The sequence below is a fragment of the Myiozetetes cayanensis genome, unplaced genomic scaffold, assembly GCF_022539395.1.
Source record: "Myiozetetes cayanensis isolate MyiCay16 unplaced genomic scaffold, myiCay2020 scf21, whole genome shotgun sequence".
Classification (NCBI taxonomy): domain Eukaryota; kingdom Metazoa; phylum Chordata; class Aves; order Passeriformes; family Tyrannidae; genus Myiozetetes; species Myiozetetes cayanensis.
Window position 1 is genome coordinate 7,904,847 of NW_026087423.1, and position 27,552 is coordinate 7,932,398.

At 43.2% G+C, this 27,552-nt stretch overlaps 1 protein-coding gene across 16 annotated transcripts in view; it reads left to right on the forward strand.

Annotated features, from left to right (window-relative positions):
• Positions 1 to 27,552, forward strand: part of ATXN2 (ataxin 2) — a 51,015-nt gene that overhangs the window by 20,423 nt on the left and 3,040 nt on the right. For 2 of the 16 annotated variants that reach the window (XM_050318549.1, XM_050318548.1), the window contains exons 8-22: positions 312 to 509; positions 1,027 to 1,205; positions 2,726 to 2,935; positions 5,289 to 5,471; positions 6,989 to 7,177; positions 7,874 to 7,981; positions 8,912 to 8,982; positions 9,678 to 9,985; positions 10,322 to 10,385; positions 10,502 to 10,654; positions 11,624 to 11,690; positions 13,640 to 13,824; positions 14,431 to 14,563; positions 24,081 to 24,226; positions 25,429 to 25,656. In XM_050318549.1, coding sequence (XP_050174506.1) covers positions 312 to 509; positions 1,027 to 1,205; positions 2,726 to 2,935; positions 5,289 to 5,471; positions 6,989 to 7,177; positions 7,874 to 7,981; positions 8,912 to 8,982; positions 9,678 to 9,985; positions 10,322 to 10,385; positions 10,502 to 10,654; positions 11,624 to 11,690; positions 13,640 to 13,824; positions 14,431 to 14,563; positions 24,081 to 24,226; positions 25,429 to 25,656 — 2,422 coding nt within the window. Of the gene's footprint in view, positions 1 to 311; positions 510 to 1,026; positions 1,206 to 2,725; positions 2,936 to 5,288; positions 5,472 to 6,988; positions 7,178 to 7,873; positions 7,982 to 8,911; positions 8,983 to 9,677; positions 9,986 to 10,321; positions 10,386 to 10,501; positions 10,655 to 11,623; positions 11,691 to 13,639; positions 13,825 to 14,430; positions 14,564 to 18,728; positions 24,227 to 25,428; positions 25,657 to 27,552 lie in introns of those variants that run through there. The other 14 variants (XM_050318551.1, XM_050318550.1, XM_050318564.1 and 11 more) reach the window with 13 other exon arrangements.

A 27,552-nucleotide genomic window follows, 5' to 3' on the forward strand; every position in this document is an offset into this window, starting at 1 on the left:
CCGTGTTAAAACTTGGAGCCTTTGCACAGCTTTAGGGACTGGGGGTTTTGCAAGTCATGGGGAAAAGTTCTACTCTCTGACCTCAGCTCTCTGGGCAGGTAAAAAGACACTGAATTTTCACATAAAATCAAACCAATCCAGGAATATTGTCACACTTTTAAAAAAGACAGCGAGTCTGCTGGCTTAAATACAAGTGTTTTGTTTTTTTTTCCACTCTGGCTTGGTTAGAACTAACAACTGTGTAATTTTTGTAGCTCCTTTGTGCTTTTGAATGCATTTCAGAGATTCTTTTCCTTTCCATTGTCTTTTAGGGTGCCATTAGAAAGAGATAATTCAGAAGAGTTTTTAAAACGGGAAGCCAGAGCAACTCAATTAGCAGAGGAAATTGAATCAAGTGCCCAATACAAAGCTCGGGTTGCCTTGGAAAATGATGAAAGGACAGAAGAAGAAAAATATACTGCTGTTCAGAGAAATGCTAATGAAAGAGAAGGACATGGTGTGAACACTAGGTACTTGATACACTATGAATAGTATTTTTATTTAAATTATGGCGGTGTTTTGGGGCTGTGGCAGTTTGCTCATTGAAGCTGAGCTTTTCCAGCAGGGTTCATCAGGTTGGGAACCTTGTGTAAACAATCTTGTGCTGGTTTTGGCACCCAGGCTGACTTGTACACCTCTGCCTGGCCCTGCATTATCTCTGTGGGGAACAGGCTTCCCCATTCTGATCTGTCAGCGTGGTGAATTCGTACCAGATTACAGGAAAGGGCAGTGGTTTGGGTATGTCATGGAGAATTTCAGGCATTGCAACCGAATCCTTCGGTGTCTGGGGGCTCATAAAGTGCACTGTGTGGTCAGTATCAAAAGCCAATTCATGAGGTGACTGTTAGGTCAACATCTGATAGTATTTAATGTTTTCCTTTAGCTTGATCTGAGAAAGATTAAAAAATACCAGCTGAGCACTCGATGGGGTATTTTTGGTGCCTCTCAGTTGTGTGTTAGGACTGATGGAAGTTTGCTGTGTTTCAGAGAAAATAAATACATTCCGCCCGGACAGAGGAACAGAGACGTCCTGTCCTGGGGAAGTGGAAGACAAAACTCACCAAGGATGGGCCAGTCTGGCTCAGGCCCACCAATCTCAAGGTCTGGATCCCACACTTCCGAATTCAGCCCTAACTCTGGAGCAGATCAAAGAGTAGTTAACGGAGGCAAGTATCTAAAGTCTAAATGAATGTACAGTAAAACATTGCAGACAATCACCTAATTATGCTGCAGCTGCACATGGAGTGGGTTTAGGATGTGTGTTCCATAAGCTAGGGTAGCATCCATCATTTAACACAGAAGTGGTGAGTTGGACTTACAGTGGAACTGCATTTAGCTGCACTGTACTCTGCAGAGCAGAAGTGTCATTTGTTTTCCTTCTCAGACACCTCTGTCTTAGATGATGGTGCAGAGTGTGGTTTTAAAGATTAAAAATTGCTTTCTGGATTCCACTGCAAGGCTCTGTGTGGAGGAGCAGCAGTGCTGACACCCAGTGAAAGGGGAGTGGCAGGAGGAAGCTTCCCTTCCTTTCTGGTGCATGGATCAGTTCTGTTTCCCATGGCAAAGAATAAAGCAACTTTCTGGCTCTGTGATGGTGTGGGATGGGAAACAAGAGAAGTGTTAGGAAAAGGAATCCAAAGCCTGTGCTGTGCACATGGGTAATAACTAACCAGACATCACTGGGCACTGCGTAGCAGGAGTTGGTGTTCCATAAACCGAACACCATTTTTGAGGTGGATTTCAGCAGTAGCCCCTCCTTGAGGCATCATTTTTAGAAGTTAAAAATGCTGTTGTGTGAAATTGCTGTGAATAAATGAAAAATGTGTAATACTCAAGTGATCTATCTGGAGAGGAAGTCTGAGAAACATCTAAAGGTAAGTGAGACTTCCTTTCTAAAGACAGAGTCAGCTGTAAAAGGGATGGACAACTGAACCTTGCCCAAACAATGCTAACCTTGAAATTTGTCCGTAGTATTTGTGGTTTCTGTCATCCTATTACTCTGCTGAATGAACATCATATACCTAAAATATTCAGAATGGCTTGTAAATTCAATTAATTCTGTTTTGGAAACCATGAACCCTATATCCTAGATTAAAATCCTCCATTAATACTTGAGATAACGGATAAAGGCAGAAATGTCAGGATTCAGACACTGAACACCGCTGTTTTTTGTAAAGATGCAGTTCCTAGCTGGATATTGCTCATCACTTGGTTTGCAAGTAGCACTTTGTGTAGTTATGCTGTTTGTGACCAGCTGTTTGAGACCCTCTGGTAGCTGTTAAGGACCTTGGTGAGTGCTGGGTGCTGTAGAGCATTGATATGCCAGGCTAACAGATCAAACTTTACTGTCTATTCCTTAGTAGTATTTGTAGATCCTAATTAACCCTTTGGGGAGCTTGTGCCGTTCCGACCCCAAATTCGACCCAAAGTGGTGGAAACAACCCCTCAGAGCCTCTTGCCAAACTCAATCCCCAAAGGGTTAAACATGCAAAATCATTTTGTCATATTTTTACTTTTTTTTTTTTTCTGTTGACCTTTCCCCCCCCCACTCCCCTTCCCCTCCCCCAAACCCCTAAACCCACCCCCTTCCCCTCGCCTTCCTCCCCCAAAAAACCCCCCACCCCCACCCCCCATAATTTTTTTTCTTTAGTTTTTATACTTTCCTTCATATCATTTGTTCTGTCAGGTGTTCCCTGGCCATCGCCTTGCCCATCTCCTTCCTCTCGCCCACCTTCTCGCTACCAGTCAGGTCCCAACTCTCTTCCACCTCGGGCAGCCACCCCTACACGGCCGCCCTCCAGGCCCCCCTCGCGGCCCTCCAGGCCCCCGTCTCACCCCTCTGCTCATGGTTCTCCAGCTCCTGTCTCTACTATGCCTAAACGCATGTCTTCAGAAGGTACAATACCACAATTTGTTCATGGGGTGTTTTTTTTATTTTTATTATTTTTTTTTTAATCTCGTTCGTCTTCGTTTATAACTCCTCCGTGAGTTTTAATTGCCAAAATTTGTGGTTTTTTTATTTTATTATTTTTTTTTTTCCTCTTCATTACTTAACCTTATAATTTGTGTTTTAACTTTAGTTGATCAGACTTGTTTCTATTAACCTTTTTTTTTTTTGTTTTGGTTTGTTTTGTTTGTGTTAATTTGAAGAGCTTTACAAAAACAAATAAAAAAAGGAAAGAAAGCTGTGAAATTTCCCGAGTTGGTATGAAATTAAACTCAGCTTTGGAAACGCTGCTCAGTGTCTTAACTTAACCTACAGCAACATGCAGGACCTGATAACTTTAGAGAGAGCTTTTCTAGGACTGAAATTTAGGATATAGTTAGAAATTTGCATTTAGAAATTTCCGTTTGGAAAGTGACATTTAGAAATTTAAAATTTAGAAATTTCCATTTGGAAAGTGACATTCAGAAATTTAAAACTTAGGAATTTTAAATTCAGGAATAAAATTTAGGACTACTTGTTTTCTTATTTTATGACTATAAATTTATGTAAAATACCAATTTTAACACGGTTGTCCCACAGAAAGCAGTTTCAAATTTAACTAAAATCATTGACTTACCAACAATAATAACAAGCATGTAACAATAATAATGAAAGCATGTAAAACAGCCAACAGTAACAATGATAAAAATGCTGCATTCAGAGAAGTACAGTGTGGAATGGGATAGGATAAACTGCTTCAAGGTGAATTTGTAGGGAATTTTTAGACCTGCTTGCACTGATCAGAACAATCAATCAGCTCCTTAGCAGTCAATAGTACTCAGAGAAGGGCTGACCTGTGAGTCTCTGGTAACTGTGCAGAATCCTCTGGACTAAATTTCTCCTGTCGAGGTACAATAATGATCGTGGTTTCTAATTTTTATTGAAGTGCAGTTAAATAAACCCTGCACAGCATTGTTTAGCAAGCCTGGAAGATGCAAACTGGTTCTGGGAGAGAACAATCATCCCACTGACTGAAGCAGTAACACTGTTCTGCGGCCTGAGAAATGCTCAGGGTGGGCCGTGACCAAAAAGTGGATGATGGTCACGTGTCTGGCCTCCTATTGTCCATTTGTTATGGCTTTTTATGTAGTCAGATACTGGGAATCCACCTGCATACTCAATTATTTTCTTAGCCCCTGGGGTTGATTTGTCAGGCCTGCACTGAACTGCTGCTTACTGCAGGGTTTAATTCCTGCTGCCAGGAGATCACTGCTGGGAAATGTGTATTCTTTAAAATCCTCACTTGTATGTGATTTGGATTGAAGTGTACTTGAGATTCATGGGTAAAATAGAGGCTGACATTTGATAGATTTATGTAACCAGAGAGGTGCTTGATACTGTAGAACTTTATGTGAAACCAAAAAGCCATTATCTGAACTTTTCCCTATTATTGACATACATTAAAAACGCAAAAAAAAACCCCACCCAAAACAGGTCGTGTTTTGTTCGCAAAGTTTTTCCTTTTGAAGTATCAACATTTGAGTCTGATCTGGTAAAGAAAACGTTTGTTAGGATGTCAAAACTGTATTGCTGCTTAGACTTGAGCTGAACTGTTGTGTGGCAGCTGCAGAAGCTGCTCAGAATTCCTGTGCTCACGGATGGCTTTGGCTCCCGGTGTTAAACATGCATGACTTGAACCTCGGGATAACAAATCACTTGCTCAGTTGCAGTTGTGCTGACTGTGTGAATGAATTGTGAGCTGCTGCAAGGCCACTGAGCCCTGCTGCAGAGTGCCCTGCTCAAATCCCCCCCAGAGCACCGCTCAGCCAGCGGGGACTGTAAATGGTTGGGATCGCTGCCCCACCTGACAAAAAGCCTTGGGAATTTGTCGCTGGGATTGTGCTTGTCCAGGGCGAGCTGGGCCACCAACCCTTATGGCTTGGCTTGCTCTGAGCACTGCTGGATACTTGGATTCAAATATCTGAAATCCAGGACTTGCACACCTGATTGAAGGCTGATAAAGCTTCTAAAATACCCGTTTAGAGCTGGCCCAGCTAGTTGCTGAGTGTTGGCAGCCTGGCTGGACCAATGGCTCGGCCTTTTTGGCCTGGTGGATCCCTGGTTCTAGTCGATATCGGCGTAAATTGCTTGACTTTATTACTGAATTACTGAGAGTTACGAGATGAAATCCAAGTTTGAAAACCATGTAGCACGTTTTTGAGAGCTAATGAGCTGAAACCCAGTCTTAAAAGCAGATAGTGTTGTTTGGATGCTCTCAGTGCCGGGCTTCACTTACTGTGTGGGTTGTTTGTTTTTCCCCCAGGGCCTCCACGGATGTCTCCTAAGGCTCAACGGCACCCTCGAGGTCACAGAGTCTCTACTGGTAGGGGTACAATTTCAAGTGGCTTAGAATTTGTATCTCATAATGCACCTGGGGAAGCATCTACTGCTGCAGTGGCACGAGGCAGCCCTTCAGGTGGGACGTGGTCATCAGTTGTCAGTGGGGGTAGGTAAAGCTTGGCTTATTGCAGATGGCTTGCAGGGGGACCTTAGAGTGGGAATGCTCAGCAGAATCCTGCCTTTCCAGACAGTGAATAACCAAATCCTGGGCTGACTTAGCTTAGATGGAAGTGGGAGAAGGATGTTCCCAGTTAAAAGAGTTGGTGAGTTGGTCCTTCGAGTGCAGTGTTGTCCTGATTGCAGGGCCAGGTGGTGTGTGAAGAGAAAGGGAGGAGAAATGTGGGAATTAGTTGTTGGAAGGATTAATTCTGAGGAGAGTTTACTGGAGGAGGCAGGAGGAGTCGGATACACTGCATGGCATCACTGAGTTGGGTCAGTGGCTGTGGCTGGGCTGTGGTTTTTTGAAGGAGGTGTTTGGATAGAGGAAGGTTGGTGTTAAAATGATACTCAAGTTCAGTTGGATATATTTTTGGTTTAGAAATTACATGGATTTTAAGTGGTGATGTTGTTCTTGTCTACTGTAGGAGCAGGTACAGTCAGTGTCTCCTTTTTTTGAATCATTTAATGGGGTTTTTGAATATTTGACTTTTTTTCAAGCTTGTGACACAGGCCTAGTCTGGAGCTTTTAGGTTGAGGCCATGTTCTAGTGGGCTATGAGCAGCTGGGTGTTTCCTTGGGTAGGTGAGACACAGTTTGGTCCTTTTCAGATCCTTTTTGGGTGTTTCTTAGTGCAGAATTCTAGAGGAGTGTAGTGGGAATGCATTTATCAGAAGGAGGGTATGAATTAGACCCACATAGACCTGTTGCCTTGTGGTAAAGATCTAAACTCTTGTGTTCTGGCATTATTTCTGATTCATCTTTGCTCCCCACACCCCACTTTAATATATTATTAACATGCAAGTAGGACTGTTAAACCACTTACCTCTCTTTCTCCTCGCTCACTGGGGGTTAATATGTGACATAAAGCACTAACTCACCACAGTGGGATGAGCAGGAAACAGGAGGTTTAAACTACTTGTTCCAATTTCTTATTAAAACAACACACAACTTTCCTTGCTGCTTTAACACAGGGGCAAAAATACACATCAACTCTTCCTTTTTTTTTTTTTTCAATAGGCTGTGTTGTTTTTTTTCCAGCTGGCAAACCTCCAAAAGAGGACGCCGGAAAATGGAGGGGTTTTTTCAACCCTTTAAAAAAAAAAAAAAAAAGTGTTTTACATCTGGTTGTGTGGAGACCTGCCCACCTTTTGTGTTCTGCCTGAAACTGTGTTAATGTGAGCTCTTGTAGTTGTACTTTTTTTTGGGGGGGGAGGGGGCTGGGGAGCATTTTGCAGCTTCCTGGTGGGACTGAGAGGGCAGTGATGTGTGTTAGGGGCCAATCTGCAGAGAAATCACCCCACTTATCTGAAATGCTGCACTAGGAGATGTACCTGAAAGGTAACCAGGTTTTCAGTTACTCTAAAAAAAAAATATTTCAAAGCATGTTTTTTTTTAGCCGTTTTAGAAACTGTCGAGCAGCTGAGGAAGCTCCTCCTATAACTGTTTTTTCCTGTTTGTTTCTAGTTCCGAGATTATCCCCTAAAACACACAGGCCTAGGTCTCCAAGGCAGAGCAGCACTCCCATGGGACCAGCTCTGCCTTCCCCTCAACCTGGGACTATTCCCACTGAATCTGTTGCCATGCCTGTTCCAGCTGCCTCTCCTACACCTGCCAGCCCTGCATCCAACAGAGCAGTCACCCCTTCCAACGAAGGTAGGTTGCAAAATGCATCCCTTTCCCCTAATCCCTGAGGAGGAATTTGCCTTGAAAGAGCAAAACTCCTTTCTAAACACTGGAAAAAAAACTTGGGATGCGTTTCATTTTACTGGGAGTTCCCCTTTGCTGGTGGTGCCACCTCAAAACTAAGCTTTTTGATGAGTCCGTGCTTAATTTCTTGTGCCTTTTAAGGAGGTTGGGCTTACAGGTGACTGACTTAATTGAGAATTTCTTTCTTCAAACTGAGTTCTTGGCTCTTTTCTAATTTAAAAAACGTGGGTTTCGGAGGGTATTTTGAACATAGCAAAAATAAGGGGGAAAAAACAACATTCAAGGGCACAGTCAAATGTGTAAGAACTCTCAAATGTTTGTAGAATTCTGTCTGAAGAGCTTGGACTGTTGAAAATAATTTACTCTGGGTTTATAGATTGTTCAGCCTAGTCAAGGTTCAGTGGATGATGGGAGGGATGAGTTTAACTGGGATTTTATAATCTGGTTTAAAAACAGAAGGGTGGGGAGGGGGAAGGATGATCCTGCAGGCACCAACTAGGTAGCAGAAAATGTGTAACTTATTAGATTTTTGGGTTTTAAGCTAAAATTAAGCTTAATCTCTCTCCTTTTTATATCTTACCATCTCTCTTTGGTCACTTTGAGTTGTGTAAAAGAGAATAACTCTGGCCAATTTTTTTGCAGCTAAAGATACCAGGCTTCAGGACCAGAGGCAAAATTCTGCAACTGGCAACAAAGAGAATATAAAACCAAGTGAGACTTCTCCTAGTTTTCCTAAACCTGAAAACAAAGGTTTGTATCCCAAGCTTTTGGTTGTACTTGAGTGCTGTAGGAATTCTGCACATTAAACCTGCTGTCCTGGCTGCTTTAGTTGGCATTTTTAGGAAGACTTGGAGACAATCTGGTGTTCTACAGCAAGAATTTGGTCATGCTGTTGTCAAGTGGCAGGACTAACAGTTTTAAATGTTGTTTGTGACTCATTCCATCAACACAAAGTGTAGAGATGCTCATGTGGACAGTGTGATTTCACTTGGTTTTTTTTTTCCTTTTGTTTTTTTCTTTTTCCTTCTCTCTTTTCCCAGCTCACAGAGCTGGTTTTTAGCTGCCTTTGGACTGAACGTGTGTTTCTTGCTCAGAGCTGTGCTCACAAGAATTGTGAGCATCATGATCAGCACAGTTTTTCTGACTGTGCATATTCCTGTTGTGCCTTAAATTTGTTTGGTTGGTTTATTTTTAATGCAACACTACTTGTTCACCATTCTCAAAAAAATCTTCTCACCTTCTTGAGCTTGGAATCGTGGATCGATTTGGGTTGGAAAGACCTTTAGGATGGAGTGCAGCCATAGAGCTCACCTTGAGCAGTGTTTCTCCTCTATTGCTGTGTTTTGAAGCACTGGCAGTGTGTGTTTGGGGGGGTTTTGTTGCATTTTGCTTCGTGTTCAGCGAGTTCTGCAGTCCCTGCACCTCAGGGCTTCTGCCTTGGTGTGGTGCATTAGAACTAAAGATAAGTCAGTTATGTAATGCTGGGCTTCCACAGAGTGTTTCTGTCTGCTCCTGGAATTGTACCAAATTCCAAATGCACTTATATCACTATTTCATTTCTAGATATGCAAACATTACCTTTCTGCAGAATTAGTAATGTGTAGGGGTTCTATATATATGTATATATATCTATTTCTTGTATTAGAAATGCCTGGACAATGTTGGTCTTATGTTTGGCAGGTGTCTCTCCAATTGCTTCAGAGCATAGAAAACAGATTGATGATTTAAAGAAATTTAAGAATGACTTTAGGGTAAGTTTCTCTGTGTTAATTGTATCCTAATTCTCCTGTGCATCCAGATTATTTTCATGAGTTGAATGCACTACATATGTTAACGTTTCTCAAGACTTGTGCTTAATTTATGAAAATATCTGTAAGAATTCATGCCAGATATTGTAAAATCAATGCTGACTCTTGCTAGTACAATTGCCTAATACCCATAAATGTGAATATTGACTGTACACTGAAAATAGGGCTTGAAACCTGTTTGATCATTAGGTACAAATAATTATCACACACTCCATATGGAGGAGCTGTTGCAAAATTAAATGAAGAGTTTTGCTGAGGAAAATAGAAGATGAATTTGAATTACTTGTTTCCTGACCATAATGGTTTATTAAATCAGGTTAACTTTTCAAGTGTTACTGTTAAATCACAGCACAGATGAGTCCAGGGGGTTGTCTTAAGCTTTCCTGTCACTCCCTAATCAACTTATAGGTCAGTTGAGTGGCTGAACAGCCTCTTACTCGGTGCAGGCTTAAATATTGTCAATGTTCATGGATTTCTTTTCTAGTAGAAATGGAAATGTATGTTTTAAAAGGTCATTTCCAGATGATCAAGGCCCGTGGGACTGTATTTTACTCTGTGTATGTGACAGCATTAGATTGTCTCCCCACAGTTCTGTATATCAATTTACTGAATATATTCCTTGGGTTTTTTTTTTTCAGTTACAGTCAAGTTCCTCTTCCGATGCAGTGGATCAGCTGCTCAACAAAACCCGAGAGGGGGAGAAATCAAGAGATGTAGTTAAAGAAAAGACAGAGTCCACCCCTAAAGAATCTATCATAGAAGCTGGCAGTAACACCAACTCCAATGGTGGCAGCAGCAAACCCAACAGTCCCAGTATTTCTCCTTCCATAAGTAACAGCTCTGAGCAAAAGCGAGGGCCTGAGGTGACTTCCCAAGGTGTGCAGACATCGGGGCCTGGAAGTAAACAAGAGAAAGAGGATAAAGAGGAGAAGAAGGATACTTCTGAGTGAGTAATTATGCCTTTTAGAGTAAGCACAGTGTTACTAGCATTTAGCCTTGTGTAGAAGAAGCTGGTGTGAATGTGTAAGATGTTGTCTCAGAGCTTATTTAAATGTTTTCCTGGCTCACACGAGCTGTAGCATCAACAGCAGGAAAAATTTATGGATAAGTGTATAGTAAGAGTCCTGTCAATAAGAGTGGGGGTTTTTTTGCATGCCATGTGGTGTTTGAGTTCTCAGAAATGTGACTCACAGATGGAAATGAGGTATTTCTTACATTATTAATTGCAGATATGACTGTAAGAGAATAATGCCAAACTTCATGTTTTGTTCTTTACGTTTAGGCAAGTTAGAAAATCAACACTTAACCCTAATGCTAAAGAGTTCAACCCTCGATCTTTTGCTCAAGTAAGTTGTTTGATGCTGTTTAACTCTGCCTTTGAGTAGATCTTTATAAGCAGAGCTTCTCCTTGGAGGATACTCAGACTAATCTTGCCCTGTGCTTTGCTCGACCCTGTTTGTAGCCGAAACCTTCTACTACACCGACCTCCCCTCGTCCACAAGCTCAGCCCAGCCCCTCCATGGTGGGCCATCAGCAGCCAACCCCTGTGTACACTCAGCCTGTTTGTTTTGCACCAAATATGATGTACCCGGTTCCAGTGAGTCCAGGCGTGCAGGTAAAGTGCTGCAGACTCCTCCACACTTCACAGGGATTGCTGGGAAATTGGGGAGACTTCAGAGGTTTGGGTTGGGAGGGACCTGAAATATCAGCTGGTCCCAACTGAGGAGCTATGAGTTAAAACAGTGAAATGGTACAGCTTGTATTACTCTTGTAAATATATATTACACTGTGGTTAAGTTTTAGCTGTGTCAATACTGACTTTTCCCAGTGCTCCCTCAGTCTGGATGTTCAGATAGTCTCAAACACTTCTAAATTCCAGCAGCTCACATTTGGTGTTAATCTCTAAGTACAATCTCACTCTCTTTAGGATTTAAGCAACTGCTTCTTTGTCCTCAGCTTCCAGCTGATTCCCCACTAGTTTATGGTTGTTGTGGGGATCACTGGGATTTCAGTCTAGCTCTGTTACCACAGAATATCCTGAGATGGAAGGGACCCACAGGGATCATTCAGTCCAAGTCCTGGCCCTGCCCAGGACACCCCAACAATCCCACCCTGTCCCTGAGAGTGTCGTCCAGACACTCCTCGGGGCCGTGACCATTCCCTGGTTCATGGTTTTCCTCTGGGCCAATTTGCTCTTACCCCCCACGCAATTACTATAAATTGAGAGAAGGAGTGGGAGCCTGTTCAGTGCCCAACCACCCTCTGGGGGAAGAACCTTTTGCTGAGATCCAACCTAAACCTCCCCTGACACAGCTTTATAAAAAAAAGCTGTTACAAATGTTTGACTTAGCCCACTGCTTGCAGTAGTAGCGTTACTTGTCTGGTTGTTGCAGACCATATGGTCTCAGTTGTTTGTCCGTGCAGATTTACTGACAGAGGTCCAGGAAAATCTCACAGGTTAGGCAGAGTTCACTAAACCATGGAACAAAACAGAGTAAAACACATCAAAGCTGAGTGGGGCCCCCACCCCGACACACATTTGCTTTTTAAAGGAATATCATAATTTCCATTTCTTGTGTTTCAGCCTTTGTATCCTATTCCCATGACGCCCATGCCAGTGAACCAAGCCAAGACATATAGAGCAGGTAAAGGTGAGAATAATACTGCCTGTTTGGTTCTCAGTCTGCATGCAGCATGGAGAAATTTAGAGCTGTCTGTGTGCTTTCTAATCCATGTTCATTTGTTTGTGATTGATATTTTAAATGCTATTTTTAATGAAGGGAAGTAAGTGGAAATACTAATGGATTTTTAGATAAACTAATTCAGATGAAACAGGCTTGAGTTTGAGTTATGGGGAGTTGCTTGGTTTGGAATCTGATTTGGCAAGCAGGAAAATATCTCTGTTACTTGGAGCATTAGGGTAAGCTGATCATCTCCTATATTTCATAAATATTATAGGTTTGTTTAAAGGGAACTTCTGTGCTGGTTTCCAGCACTGAATGGTGCTTCAGTAGAGGGGTTTTGTCAACAAGCAAAGTCACTCTTCCTTCAAAAAGAGTGTGCTCTGCTGCTCTTCTGGAAAAAACTCACTGCTGGTTCCAGTTTTTTCCTCTGCATTCCTTCTGCCCCAGTAATGAACAGCTGGACCAACAATAGCATGTTTTTAACAAGTGACACCCATGGCTGTGGAGACAGAACATGTGGGAGATGCTCCCTGTGCAGTGCAGAGAAGGAACAGAAGAGTGTTTTTCTAGTCCTGTTTCAGGGAAGGCTCTAACTCTGCACAGTCCATTCCTTCTTGCAGTGTTAGCCAGTGCCTCCTGAGGATGGGATCCAGTGCTGCAGCTCCAGTCACTGGAGGGGGGGATTGTTTCCAAGAGCAGTCCTGCTGTTCAGAAGCGAACAAGTGGCCTTTATGAACGTGGGGAAGACAAACCCCTGCAATGTATTTCTGTGTTAAAACACAGTAACTTCACTGTGAAATCTTGTCATTGGTAGCGCTGTTTTAATCAGAAATACACTGCTGAGTGCTCGTTTGCTGGGTGAGGCAGCTCCAGTCCTGAATTCCTTTTTAAAGCTCCAATATTTTCTGCGTGTCCATCTGTGTGCAGCATAGCCCTGAGGGAGCTGCCTGGGTTACAGCTCAGTGCCTTTGTGCTGTTCAAGTTGCCTCCTGTATTTACTTCTTTCTATTGTTGATTTGCAGAGTAAATACAACCATCAGTGAGTGAATTTACTGACATCTCCTTTCCTCTCCCTAAGGGGTCTGGCTACATTGCCCACTGCAGTGGAGTTTCCAGGTGCTTGGGGTAGTTTAGTTAGTAGTTGCAGCCTGACTGCAGGAGGCTGGAGCTCTCCTGGAGCTCACCTGGAGCTCTCAAGCCCAGTGCTTTGTAGGCTAAATTAGTTTTTTCCAAGCTCCTCACTGCTGTGGGTTGGGTGGTCACTTACCAGGATGGTTCAGGCAGTCCCACACTACACTGCTATGCTTTTTTCATCTTTTCTTCCCTCTTAATTATTCCTGCTCCTCTACTTATAGGTTGTCTTGTCCCCTTCAGTGTTGTCTGTGAGCTAAAAGTTGCTTTCTGCTATCCTGAGGGGTAACACAGAGCTCAAAAGATGCAAATACCTCAAACTGTGCCTACATGGAGACCTTTATTCTGCTCTCCTCAGCCATAAACATGAGTGACTTTAACACACTCACATTTCCAGCTGATGGAACAGTGGCTGAGTAGTTCCCATAGAGGGTGAATTAAGGCTTTTGAAGGGGACAGGATCAGATTTATTAATGTAGGTATCCTGATATAACCTTTCTCTTCCATTACTGGTTCTTGTGAGTCTTTCTGTCCGTCCACCTTTCTTTCTTCCTTCTTTCACAATAAAAGCAGGGCTGGGTTTGTGGCCCAGTATATGGCCCACAGGCAGTGATGAAAAACTCTTTTTCATGCTGTTCCTTTCTGCTAGAGCCCTAATAGATGGTTAAAGGTGAGGGGTGAGGATCTTCCTCGTGGTCACACTGACATTATAGTGTAAAACCCTTCAGGAAGATGGAGCTTTCTTCATCCCATGTTTCTAATGTGAGGAACTCTTTGCCTTTTAGTACCAAATATGCCCCAGCAGCGGCAAGACCAACACCACCAGAGCACCATGATGCATCCTGCCTCAGCAGCAGGCCCTCCAATTGTAGCTACTCCACCTGCTTACTCAACACAATATGTTGCATATAGTCCCCAACAGTTTCCTAATCAGCCTCTTGTGCAGCATGTGCCACACTACCAATCTCAGGTAAGAGTCTTTTCATGCACCTGATCCATAAAACCAGAAATAATGAAGTGGCTCAGACCTAAATAGCCCTTTGTGTCCTGTCATGAGTCACTCTGAACAGTTTCTGGGTTCTGGAGCAACCCTTGGGGGTCTTGCAGAGTGCCTCAAAGCCTGGAACAAATTTTAAGGTCAGAACAACTTGTAAGGTCGTAACAAATTCTCAGGACAACTTAGAAGTTGGCATTTATTATTGATACAACTTTCTAGCTCTTTGAAGATTTTCTTTAGGTCACGGCCAGCACATCTCCTAGTTAAAGTGCTCTAAAAATAACCTGTTTGGTGGACTCCTCTTATTTGAAAAGCTTTTAAATATATGTGTACCTGGATAAATATACTATGTCATACCTAAGTTTGCTACATTAGTAGAGTGGCAAAAATTCAATATGCCAATTTTTATCAGTTTCTAGGCCTTAAATTTGGATAATCCCAACAAGTGCTCTGCACTGAAGTAAAGCCGAGTTTGGAACATCGCAGCTGTTTAGATGACACGAGTTTCTTTGTGATGGTTCCCCAGTTAATGTCTGCTTTTTTTTTTTTTTTTCTTTTCTTTTCTCCTTTTGCCTGCAGCATCCTCATGTTTATAGCCCTGTAATACAGGGCAATGCCAGGATGATGGCCCCACCAGCACACGCACAGCCGGGTTTAGTATCTTCCTCTGCAACACAGTACGGTGCGCATGAACAGACACATGCTATGTATGGTAGGAAACGTTTTGTGTTATATGTAACTTTTTAAGTCCTTAAATTGTGCAGGGATGTATTTAATCTCAGCCTTCAAAACATGGGTATCATTCAGTAGATGTGGTTTATGTTTCATAAGCTGATGAGCAAGGCCTTGAAAGCTGAGCCGAGCTGGTTCAGATGAAAACTCAAGTGTGCTGATTTCGGTAGGAGGCCAGTGACCAAGATGAGATTTCAACCTGGGAGCTGCTAAAGAATATCTGCTGAAAAGAAGTTTGTTCAAGTTCTCTTGATGCTCTTGATCCATCACCCCTCGTTTGTTTCTTGATGATAATTAGTACTTGTTTTATTGCAAGGCGATGACCTCAGTTTCAAACTTGACTTTAGTTCTGGCAACTAGTGAAATGCTGTCTTTGATGATACTTACTGGCATTATTAACAGTATGAACTCTGCTGTTTAAGCAAAATAAACCATGTGTTGCTTACCTTTCTTTTTTGGTAAGTCAAGACTAAGTCTATGGAACAGCTCATGTATTGCTCTGACTTTTGACAATTAGTCTCCAGCATTATCAGATGGGCATATTTCACTTACAGTGAAGTGCTGAAAATGTGGGTTACCTTGTGACAAAGTAAAATGTGCAAGAACTTCTAAAGCATTATAAATGTATGATAAATCCAGGCCCAATCTGGAGGAAAAAAAAACACAAACAAAACACCTCCCTGCAAAACATGCTATTGAAAGAGGTAGAGTCAAGGTTGCTAAAGGCTTGGGAATTGTCATAAAATGTCAAAACAGCAGATGGTCTCTTGAAAACATGGCATTTCAATACTTGTTATAGCATCTGAGGAAAAGTTTTATTGGGTCACATATATATTGACTTAGATTCTAATAAAAGATTTTCTGTACCTTTAGACATCTCTGTATGTGTTCGGTGCTTAGTTTTACCCTGATCCTTAATGCAAGTCCATGATGTGTCACGAAAACTTACAAAGTAAGAATCTGGAGTTTAGTGTGAAATGATTTCTGACTTTTAAAAAAAGTGTCTTACCCAGCTGGGAACATCCTGTCAGATCTCTGCAGTGGGATGGTAACAAGAGTTAAGAAACAAAAATAACAGAGAGAAACCTTTTTTTTTTTTTTGACGCTTGGAGGAAGAATTTGAGCTCATTTGTGCTGAAGCTGAAATGGAAGTTACTTGTAGAGATTAATCTTTCTCTCACAGGTCCTTGCTAATTGTATTACTTTGATCTTTTCCACTCTTGTGCTTGAGGTGTCCATGTAAACAGATCTTCTGTTTGCTTTTTCATTAGATTAAATAGAATTCCGATAAAGTGAATGATCAAAGGCTTTCAGACCTTTATTGGTGAAAACTCTCCTCTCAAATTCTAATTAAAATAAAACCAAACATGAGATAATCTGAGGTTTGATTCAGAATGGTTGCATGTGACTCCCTAGCAATTGTGCACCATCCTTATCTTCTGTAATCAGTGGGTTCTACAGCATTGAAGTACAAGCCCCTTCCCTTGGCTGGCTTTGATCAGATGTCTGTATAGTTTTTTCACTGATACTCTAATTTACAACTGTTAGATCTCATTTTGTGTTGGTTTTGCAGCTTGTCTGTTGTAGGTATGTGACTACCTACCAGTGCAAACAACTAAGTTGGGTCAAACTTGAGAATTCTTTGGTATTTCCTTCCATGTAATTAAATATTCCTTTCCCCAGAGCACGTAATTTAACACAAGTGGCTTGTCCTCCTGTGCTCTTTCAAGTAGCTACTTGGTGACTCTTCTACACATTCTCCCACCTTCCAGTAAATGATGGAGCGCTCGATATTTTTGTTACTGAAACCCTTCGACCCAGCTGGATCACGAGCTCCATAGGATACACTTTTTGGGGTGTTTGGTGACCGTGAGTTGAGTGAAATGCACCCTTTAACCCCCCGAGGTGACAGTTACACACGGGATGACTCCTGATGTTCTGCAGCACCGTTTCAGTTCAGATCTTTGCAAGTCTTCCGTGTGCTGAGTGCTTGAAGACCTTGCCCAGATGGACTGTGCTTCCCCAGAGTGTGTCCAGCTGTGACATGTTCACTCCACCTTCCCTCCGTTGATATGTGAACGTTTGGGAAAATGCAGGAATGCCTGAGGTGATAAATCTGAGCTGCTCCTGGAGTCCCTTGCTAAAGAACAACTGGAATCGTTCACATCTGACCGAGTGACTGTGAGAACATATCCATACCTTATGGTCTGTGTTTGGGGCATCTTAAAGTTTACCCACATTTGAACTAATTACACCCATGCACTTTTGGTTCTGGTCCTCTCTTAAAAATAATTTGAAAGCACAGAATAACAACTTCCTGAGAAACAACCACTACTGCTGCTTTTGATTTCTGGAGCGCTTGCTCAGACAGTTTCCCTTTTGGCTCTTTAAAATTGCTATTTGATTTTAAAAAAAAAAATACTACCTATTTTTAACACCTACCCCCCACTGATACCAGGATTTAGGGGGCCATGCTGCCCTTTTAGCTTTCATGGTACTTGGTGCTTGTTTGAGTTAATTCTTGCAAAATGCACTCAGTTTTTTTCCTGCATATGCGGTAAAGAGAAGATGTTTGCAAGGACAGCCACTCTGAGATGTGGGGGTTGGGGGGCACTGCTTATCAACTGTTCTTAAAGGTGTGAAATGTTTTGTGGTAAGATCTGAAACTCCACCTTCACTAATGGTTTGGGACAAGTTGAAAGTCTGTGGCAAATTGTAACAACCTGCCAGCGAAGATAAATCCCGGTTGATGCGTTAACCTTGAAAAGTTTGGGGGTTGTTTTCCTTCCCTGTCTTGTGGAGAGATGGCTGAATCTGAAATCAGTGACCTACACTCGTTGATAAGCACTCTTCCATTTTAAGGAAAAGTATTTTTGTCTGATGCTGTTTAATGGGATGTTCTTGCACTTCTGGGATTTCCTTGCCAGTCGTTCCAGTGTCACAACCCACTGTTGACAAGAGAGAAGCAGAGCATGGTCCCAGTAAATCCAGCTAAACACAGGATGGAGGAGTGTTCAGATCATTGGGTTTTTCCCCTCCAAACACAGTGGGGAAGCACAGTGTCCAAGCAGCCTCTTCCCAGCCAGTCTGTGACACAGTTCAGCTCCACAGCCATCCTTGTCCCGGGAAGTTTGCAGTGCTGGAGCAGAGCAGTGCACGCACCTTTACCTGCCACACTCACCCCCCTGAACGTGGAGGTGTTGTTCTTACCCTGCTCAGCTGTTGGTTCCAGAACGTTCTGTGTGTCTGTCTCGCAGCTGTTGGCTCTGTGTGGCCTCCCAGTGCCCCTGGTGTGGGGCTGGTGGAGTTGTTGGCCGTGGTTTGCAGTTTGGTTCCTTGGTGTGTCACACAAAGACCAAACCAGTCTCCTGCTGCTGGTAGAAAATGTGGTTCTCCAAGTAAAGGGTAGATCTGTCCATACTTGTGTTAGTTCTCCATGTAGCTGAACTGTTTCCAGATAACTGCTGGAGTCCTCTGAAAAACTTGACTTTGTGTTTAAGAACTTGTGTAAAGCCAGGCCTTGGTTTTACACAGATGCATTTCCTGTTTTCTGTGCTCTCATTCCTGTCCCCATTCTCCCTTCCCCTTTCCCCTTCTGCATATGTTTTACTGGTCTGGTGTTGTCTCTAACTTTATCTGGTTTCTGTCTCAGCAGTAGAGTAAATTCTATTACCCTGATAGTACAATGGTGGATAAAATATAAACTTCAGAGGATTCTCCAGGGACTAAGAGTGAACCAGTCACCAAAGGTGTCTTGGAACGGTTCAAAATGACAGTGCTATAGGTGAAAAAGCAAGGGGCCAGTTTCTGCTTTAGTGTAATTACATTTTAACCTTCTTATTACAGTGGACTGTAAGAGACCATGAATTGCCTTAAAGTTTATTTTTGTGTTAATTAAGAACTGCAGACCTCAGTGTCACAGTTAAGAAGGAAGGCTTACTTGAGACTTGTGTTTCATCTCCACTCATTTGTAAAATTAAGTATCTAACTCTAATAGCACCTAAGTAAATAAATTATCTGCATGGTTCTACAGTCTTAAAAAAAAATAAATTTAAAAATACCTAAAACTGACACTGACCTTTCCAGAGGACGGGAAGTATGCACGTGGCAAGAGGCTAATTTACCTTTCTATTTCCCAAATTCAGCATGTCCCAAAATACCATACAGCAAGGAGACAGGCCCTTCTTTCTACTTTGCCAGTGAGTTGGGTTTTTTGTACTAATTTTGATTGTACAGAAAAGCACTTTCTAAAGAACCAGATGTTAAAGGAATGGGACGTGTTGAGGGAAAAATTTCCTTGCACCAAACCAGGATGTGGAAAACGCAGGAAGGTTCCTTTCAGTGGACAGAGGGTGAAGCTGGTGGACAGATTTGTCTGATCACAGGGAACTGAGCTGTCAATTTTTTTAAAAATTTATTTGGAATTTGGAATGATCTCTGAATTCACTACCCAGTCTTTTCATCTGCAGCCAGAAGTGAGCTCTGTTTGGGGAGGCAGAAGGAATTCTTGGCTGTGAGGGTGGGGAGGCCCTGGCCCAGGTTACCCAGAGAAGCTGTGGCTGTCCCAGCCCTGGAAGTGTCCAAGGCCAGGGTGGACAGGGCTTGGAGCAACCTGGGCTAGTGGAAGGGGGTGGGACTGGATGGCCCTTAAGGTCCCTTCCAACTCAAACCACTCTATGATTTTATAGCCTCTGATTTTTAAACATCAGCTTCCTAAAAGGAGAAGTATCTTGTGCCTCACCTCTTTAAAAAGCTGTGGCTCAGGTTCTGAGCCCCTGGGAGGAAATAACTGTAGTTGCAGCTGAGCTAAAGGAAATTTTCTGTAGAGCTGCCTCTGCAGGAGTGCTGGGAACAGCTTTGTCATGACTGTGTGACAGTGACAAGATGAGTTCTCCTTGCTGAGGCACCTCCTCCTGGGCACAGGAACATGAGCAGTGATGTTTCCTGGCTCAAGTCAGGCTTTGCCACCCTAAGTCACTGTCAGCAAGGGGAGAGGGGCTGATGTTCTCCCAGCAGACTGATCCAGCTAATCCAGACTCAGTGTGTGTCCAGGGAAAGGCTGAGAACTGTAAAACACTGCCTTGTGTGTTGGTGTCCATCATCAGCTTTGAGGGGGTTGGATTTGGGGGGCTGTTTGCAGGATGAACTGTCACCCAAGACATGGTGAAGAAGGACCTGCAATCCCAGAGTGTTTTGTCCCTGCTCCTGTCCTGCTGTGAGACTTGTTGCTGTGTCTGTCTGCAAGTCCATCAGCCCATGCCAGGATCTCTGTTGGTTTTTTTTCTGCAGCAGCAGCAGCTCATACAAGAGGGATGTGAGAAAATCCCCTTGTTCCCCCAAAATCTCTTCTGGAACAGACTTCCTGTGTTTGTCGTGCCAAAATGTGCTGCCTGAGCAGGGGCTGGAGGTGCTGACCTGTCCTGTGTTCTTGGCTCTTGGTTTGGTGCACTGAAATCACTTGAATCAGCTCGTTCCTTTCGTGGCTAATCTTTGGAGTCCACTCCACCTGTGTAAAATGACTTCTTGAAATGTTTGTATTGTGAAAGAAACATTTGCTATTTCTTTGCTTCCTACCATTCAGGTCTTTTAAATGTAGTTATCCTCACCATCTTACTGGCTCTGGCAATAGGTTGGAAGTTTTTTTCACTGGTCAGTTCTTGAAAATAGGCTCTTCAGTGCATCTTTGGACCGTGACCAGCGCTGACCACCATTGGCACCACTGAAATTCCTACCAGGAAAAAAAAGAAAATTACATGATGTGGTTTTCATATGCTCTTGTAGCTGGGAGTTCTGCCTGATTCCTGCTGCTCTGACCTCTTTTGATTTCAGCTCCTCCTGTGGCTTCTGTGGCTGACTCTACTTCTTGTTTGCCTCTCAGAGAAATGGGTGCACTTGACAGAGCTAAATTCACTAATTAATCCATGTGGTATTTTTTTCCCATTCCATGACTGAATCGCTTTCCTTCAAGGTTAGTGCAGGGAAATGCTTCATTTTAGGAACCAACTTGATTAAAAAGGTGCAGAAGCGAAGCAGGTCAGCCCAAGGAGAGGCATTTAGGCATAAAGGGTGAGAAAACCAGTGTGTTTGTACTGGAGTGAGCTGAGGTGACTTGCAAGGAGCTGGTTTGACCCTTCCAAGAGCTTCCTCAGCACTTTCTTGGATACTGGATGGCCATTTGGAAAATCTCCAAAATACTGACAATTAGGGGAAAACATTGGATAATTGGTTATTAATTTTTTATTATTCTTTTTTCTCTTCCTGTCTTGTCTTATTTGCTGTTGGATATGTGCAGGGAGCTGTTTGGATGACCAGGCAGAAATTCTTTTTAAAAAAAAAAGCCCCAGTGCCAGTTCAGTTCTGGCTGAGCAGGTGAATTTGTCAGGACTTTTACAGGACTCCTTTCCCAGCCCTGCTGGTCTCAGACATTTCATGGGCTTGCCAAGAACTGTCACTTGCTAAACATGGAAAAACCCTTACCCTGCTGGAATTGCAGTTGGAACTCTGGTTTTGAACTGCCAAAGATCTGTGAATGCATTTCAGACCTGGTGCCACTCGGCCTGTTCTTGGTTTGTTTGCAGTGTCTGCACAGGATTTAAAGAAGGGCCCAAATAACAGTTTTGAAAGGCACTTTTAATATCACTATTAAAACATAATTTGCAGCAGCATCTGAAGTGGTTTTAAGCTTGACACGTTTGGTTATTACAGTCATCTGTTAAAGACAAAATGGGGGTAGGAGAGAAATTAGGGAAATAAATATTCTTCAGTATAAAAAATGTGGTGCTTCAAATGCAAAGCTGTGGATGAAATATTAGGTGGTTATGGAAGAGCTGCCACTGTGACAAAAACTTGATCCTCCTCCTGCTTTACATCTGTTCTTCAGGGTGCTGTTCCTTGGTTTAACTGGTTTCTTGAGAGAGAAATTCCTCCTCGTGCAGTTTTATTGCAGAATGTATCCAGTTCAGAATAACTGGGTTTATTATTCTCCTGGCTATAAAGGGCTGAAAGATGAATTGCACAAATGGTTTAAGGGAGCCCCACGTTCTTTCAGGGGCTCTTAACAAGGGATGTGGGAAGCCTTGAATATCTTACAACTTGGAATTAAATTTCATCTACATTTTAAAGCCTCTTGAATGGAGTTGGAGTTAATTTGCAGTCAGCTCTGTGGCTCAGGCAGTGGGAGGATTGCTGGTGTAACATGCCCTTTGGCAAGCAAGTAATCTCTCCTTGCATTTATTTCTCTCACTTTGGCAGAGATAATAACTTTTGGCCTTTTTCAGAGCGTGTATAATAACGAGGTTGAGGTATTTTCCTCCTGCAGGAAGCCATAAACTTCATATTGTAAAAATGATCGGTGTTGCCATTGATAATTTTCATGTTATTGTAAGGAGAGATGTCTGAGAGTCAAGTAGGAGCACGGTGGGGATGCTGCTGCAAAATACATTTTAGTAGTGATAGGAAAAACTAAAAATACTTGGATTTAAAGCATAACAAAGTGCCGTGGCAGAAGATCCTGCAGTTTTGACAAGTGTGCTTAGAAAATATTGAGGTGTTTTTGAAACCCCCTCTCAATCAGAGATGCTCAGAGTGTACGACTGTGCCTGTACACTTGGATAAGTATTTTAGGATCAGTTCCAGACTGCAGGAATTGAGTTCATCTGCATTAATAGCCTGAAACTGCACATCACTGTTGGGCCATTTGCTCAGTGAAGATTTAATAGAGCTTTCAAGGGATTAAGTTAAATGTGGCAGGCAGTTATTTTCTAAAGGAGGAACCTTCCTAATGCACCGTACCGGGGAGAAAAAATCTCAATTAGGCAAAAAGATACCATCTCTATATATATATTCTGGTGAATTTGAATTTGTTAGAACTAGGATTTGTAAGAGTTATGGCAAGGCAGACCTGGAGGAAGGCAGGTATTTGCACAGGGTGGAGTGTCAGGGCTGTGACAGAGCAGTTGGAGACTTGCTTGTGCTGGGCATTGTTGTGCTTTCAGATGCAGCTGCATTTTAGTTCGTTGTTTCCACCCATCTTGTCTCTCATCTTTTATCTACACCCAGACAGTTCTGGTTGTTATGAACTTAAGAGCCCAGCCCAGTGAAGCTCTTCAGAAATTCCCTGCAGGTGCCCTGATTTTCAGGTTTGTTTATTAGGGCAGGAAAACCCCACTGGAAAAGCCATCCCTGCTAAAGGTGCTTCAGTGGCCATCAAGTTCTCATATAATACAAACCCCATGAAAAAAAACCGTAGACAATTATTGTTAGTGAACTTCAGAACAGCCAAAAGGTACTAAAGGAAATAAGAAGCAGCTGCAGGGAAAATTCAGGAGCAGGTTGATAGTTGTCTTTGACTGTTTTCTCAGTATTGTTAGCAGAACTAACCTTGGTCTTTTCAAGCTGTGACATTGGAGGGCTCAGTGCCCATTGTCACATGCTGCAGTGGAGCTGCAGACACGGACTGGTTGTTGCACAAGATCACAAAGAAATAGAGGAAAGATCTTTTTTTTTTTTTTAGGATCTTGCTCTCCTGTTGCATCCTTTGTGTTTAAAGGAGCGCTTGCTGTCATCATGGCTTTTCATACTTCCTTGGATTCCCTCAGAAGTTCAAAAAAACCCAAAAAAACAAACAAAAACACAACAATTTAGTGTGGCCTGTTTTGGAGCAGAACAGAGCAGGATCCAAGGAGGAACTTGTTGCTGTTGGTTTGTTGTTGGAGACTGGCACGGCCGTGGCAACACGGGTGGCTTCACTGGGGTGAAAGTTTCGTGTCGTTCACTTTCTTCCTTTTTGGGAATTTTGTACCTTATTCGCTACCGTTTCAAGGAATGAAGAATTCCGTGGCAGTGTTAGAAGCTCCCAGGATGGTGCTGATCCAGAACAGCCTGATTGGCCTTGAGGGCAGAGGCCAGATGTGTTATTTTAGCACGAGAAACTGGCTTCAACTGCGGTTTGATGCTCGAGCAGCCTCAGTTTTCTCAGCTGTGATGTGTTCCCTGGGTGTCCCCGGAGCTCTCGAGCACAGAGTTTGTACTTTATGAGCAATTTCCAGAAGAGTAGCATGGTGAGGTTAGCCAGGTATAAGGCCAAAGACTTTTTTTGGATGGTGGAAATAAAAATGACTCGTAACACCTCTGAAAAGTATGTTTCAGGAAATCCTAAATTGTATGAAAATTACAAATTTGGTCTTTGAAACTGGTCTGTTTGACAAAGCAAAAGATGAAATGCTGCTTTTCTCTATGTAGTATCTGTTACATTGTCAAACTAGGGAAGATGAACTGTCTAATTATGGTTATTTATAGACTTTCCTGCCAAACCAAACTACACAAAAGCAAGGTAAGATCCTCAGCTATTCGCAAGATAAATATTTCGGTTTAGAAGGGGGTGGGGAGCGTATTTACAGTCTTTTGGAGCTGTAGTGAAATCCTCAAGTGCAGGTGGTGACTTTGTGAGGTGCCTGTCCTCTCTCTCAGGTGTTAAATATCCTTCTTTTTCATCCTAGTTTCCACTGGCTCACTTGCTCAGCAGTATGCCCACCCTAATGCTACCCTGCATCCGCACCCTCCTCATCCTCAGCCTTCTGCCACACCGACTGGCCAGCAGCAAAGCCAACATGCTGGAAGCCACCCTGCTCCCAGCCCCGTGCAGGTAACGGGCTCAAACGGGACTGAATGGCTTGAAATGGGGTTTAATTGTGTTCCAGTGATTGCTCTGCTGATGAAGGGATTGCGGCTTGATGTCGATGTGGTGATTTTTGGGGGTTTTTTTGAGGGGGGGGAAAAAGGGTTGGATGGAGCAGTTCAGAGTCCTCCCTGTTCCCAGGGATGGGGTATAGCTTGGTCCGTGTTGGGATTAAGGAATGATCATAATTATGTCTTTGATGTGAGTGGAGTGGAAATAGTAGATAAATGCTGAGAAGTGTTTGGTTGTGTTTTGTCAAGGACAAGCAGCTGAAAACAAAATGGTCCTTGTGGTAGTGCTGCTTTCCTTAATTCCTACTGGGAATAACTGGGCAGCTGTGAGGCACATGCAGTTCCATGGCTGCAGGTTCTCCTTGCTTTTACCTGGCAGTCTGGGTTTTTTTTGCCAGACTCTTGCTCACAGGTCTTCCTAGAGCATGGGGTATCCCAGAATCACAGGATTGTTTGGGTTGGAAAAGACCTCTGAGACCATCAAGTCCAACCATTAACCCAGCACTGCCAAACCCACCACCAAACCATGTCCCTGAGTGTCACATCCACCCATTGTCCACATTTTTAATAATCCTCCTTAAAAATGAGAGGGTTTTGTGCTCAGCAGTTCTCTAAAGTGATGCATGACCCATATCCTCTGACAGCCTCAGTATTAACTGCAAGTCTTGAAGACAACCCTCATTCACTCTGAGATCACTGGTTTTTCTCTAGACTAACTCCCATGAATACCTTCTGCATCAACCAGAAAACTCATGTCTAGTTTCCCCTTAAACAGTTTTTAAAATTAATAATTATTAACTGTTCTGAATCGACGCTTCCCATTTCCATTTGAGCCCTTCCAACCCAAGTGATCCAACTGGAGCACAGAGAACCATCTCTGTCCTGAGCACCAGGCTGGGGGAGGAGAGAGCTCTGCACTTGCACAACGTGGCACATCCAAACTCGAGTTTGATGAGCCTGCTGGGATTGGAATGAGCTTCCTCACGCCCAGAGGTGTGGTTTCCTCAGGACCAGAGGCGTGGTGGTGATCCTGAGATTCTCCACCGATACTGAGAGCAGTTTCACCCCCCTTCCTCATGGTAGCTGACAGGATAGATCTGTCTGATTTCTGAGGCATAACCTGAGTGCTCTCCTGTGTTTTGTTTTTTTTTTTTGCAGCACCACCAGCACCAGGCTGCCCAGGCACTCCACCTGGCCAACCCCCAGCAGCAGTCGGCGATTTACCACGCAGGTCTAGCTCCGACCCCTCCTTCCATGACGCCAGGCTCCAACACGCAGTCTCCACAAAATAGTTTTCCTACAGCACAACAAACAGTCTTCACCATTCATCCCTCCCATGTTCAACCTGCATATACCAATCCGCCACACATGGCCCATGTCCCCCAGGTAAACACAGTTTAACAACCTTCAAGACTTAAATGTCTTAATGCCACAAAGATTAGGACAAAAGTCGGGCCTGCTGAAGTGATTTCCATTCTTGTCACCTCTCAGCGCAGACTTACCTGTTGTTGTTCTTTAGGTTTCTTGTCTGTACATTGCCTTTATTTAGAGTTTGACGAGATGTTTGGACCTCAGCTTCCAACACCTAGTGCATCTGCAACTGTAGTTTAATGAAGACATCTTAAGCTGGCACTGCTACCGAAATAAATTGAGCTCCATTCCCAGTTCCTGGCTCCCATCCTTGTCCCTGCCCCACCATCCTGCTCACGGGACCGTTTGGCCACGCAGCAAACCAGGCTGGGGACACGATCCATGAAATGTGCCTCTCCTACCCCCCCCTTTTAGGCTATTTCTTGGCAAATCAGTTCACTGCTCAGGTGCATGACCCCAGCAAGGGCTGGCATACAGAAAGGTTGGAGAGCTGAGTGCAGGAAGGCTGAATTGCTGCTTTTGGTGGCAGTTGTAGGCTCTGCATTGTAGACAAATTTATCTAAGTACATCCAGAAAAGGATATTACACAGATTATTAGGGAATATGCAGTGGGAGGGAGGTGAGGTTCAGTTCAGGTGACTGCAGGACAATCCTTGCAGAATGAAAACCCTGAGTGTGTGTGTCTGTGGTTCTAAATGAACTGCTTATGCAGAAGATCCCCAAAGATTGTTGAGCAGCTTAGTGACAGTCCTTGATTCAGAATCAGAAATCCCCTTCTCTAACTGCTCTCTTGTGGTCAGCTTACTAAGGGAAAAAAAAAGGATTTGGGAGGGGAAGCACATGATTGATTAATCAAGAGCTCCATATAAAGCAGTGTTGCAGAGATTTCCTGATATTTACTAAATCTCCTGGATTTAGTGTCCTTTGTCAAGGAATGGACAGTTAAATGGACAGTAATTTCCCTGCACAATTTCTTCTTCAGACCAAGAACTTGGTGTCTAGCTTCTGCCTTCTCATGCAGGTTATCAGTAGTTTTGGGATCTGCTGGCTGACTGTGATTAGGGAGGTTTGTCCAACAGGTGTCCAGTCCCTTGCAGAATTCTGATAAAACCTTTGCTTTGGTCCCTGGGACAGTCAGTTAAGCCAATAAATGAATAGTTACTTAGGAGTTGTTTTACTGATGTTGAGTGTTTAGCTTTTTGATTCTTTTAGGCTTTTAATTTCTCTGCTTTTTGGGGGAGGATGAGGAGAGGATGTCCAAACTTGGTAATCTTGCCACGTCCTCCCAGGCTCTGGTTTCTGCCAGAAACAAGACTCCTGCTGTGCTCTGGTGTGATGGCACTGCTGTGAATGCCTGGGCTGTGTGTGGAGCTTCTCAGCAGGGTCTTGGCTTAGGGACACGTTCAGTGTCTTACCTTGAAACGTGAAACACGTTTGGTTCAAGGACACTTCAAGGTAAAGCTGTACCTGAAATGTGCTGTGCACGCCATGGCCAGGCCCATGGATGCAGGATGTGACCATGGCCCTCCTTTCTGTGTGCCAAGCACTTATCCAAACCAAATTAAGCATATCAGATGCAACTTTGAGTCAGAACTGCCTGCTCAGGCAGGATTTTTAGCAATCACAGGCAAATCCTGCTTTGCCCTTGATTTTAACTTCTGCAGCCTCTTCTGTGATTTTTTTTTAGAATGAAAACTACAATCTATAATCTGTGATATTTACACCAAACTAATTGACTTTCCCAATGAAGTAGTTCCCTCAGAAGATCTCTAGTGAAGGAGTAACTACAGTTCAGTCAGAAGTTTAAATGCATGTAATTATTCCATCGTGGGGAAACCAATCACCGGCTTGAACAGTTTCTTATCAGCCTCATTTCCAGCTTCTAAACACAATCCTGAATAACCACATGGT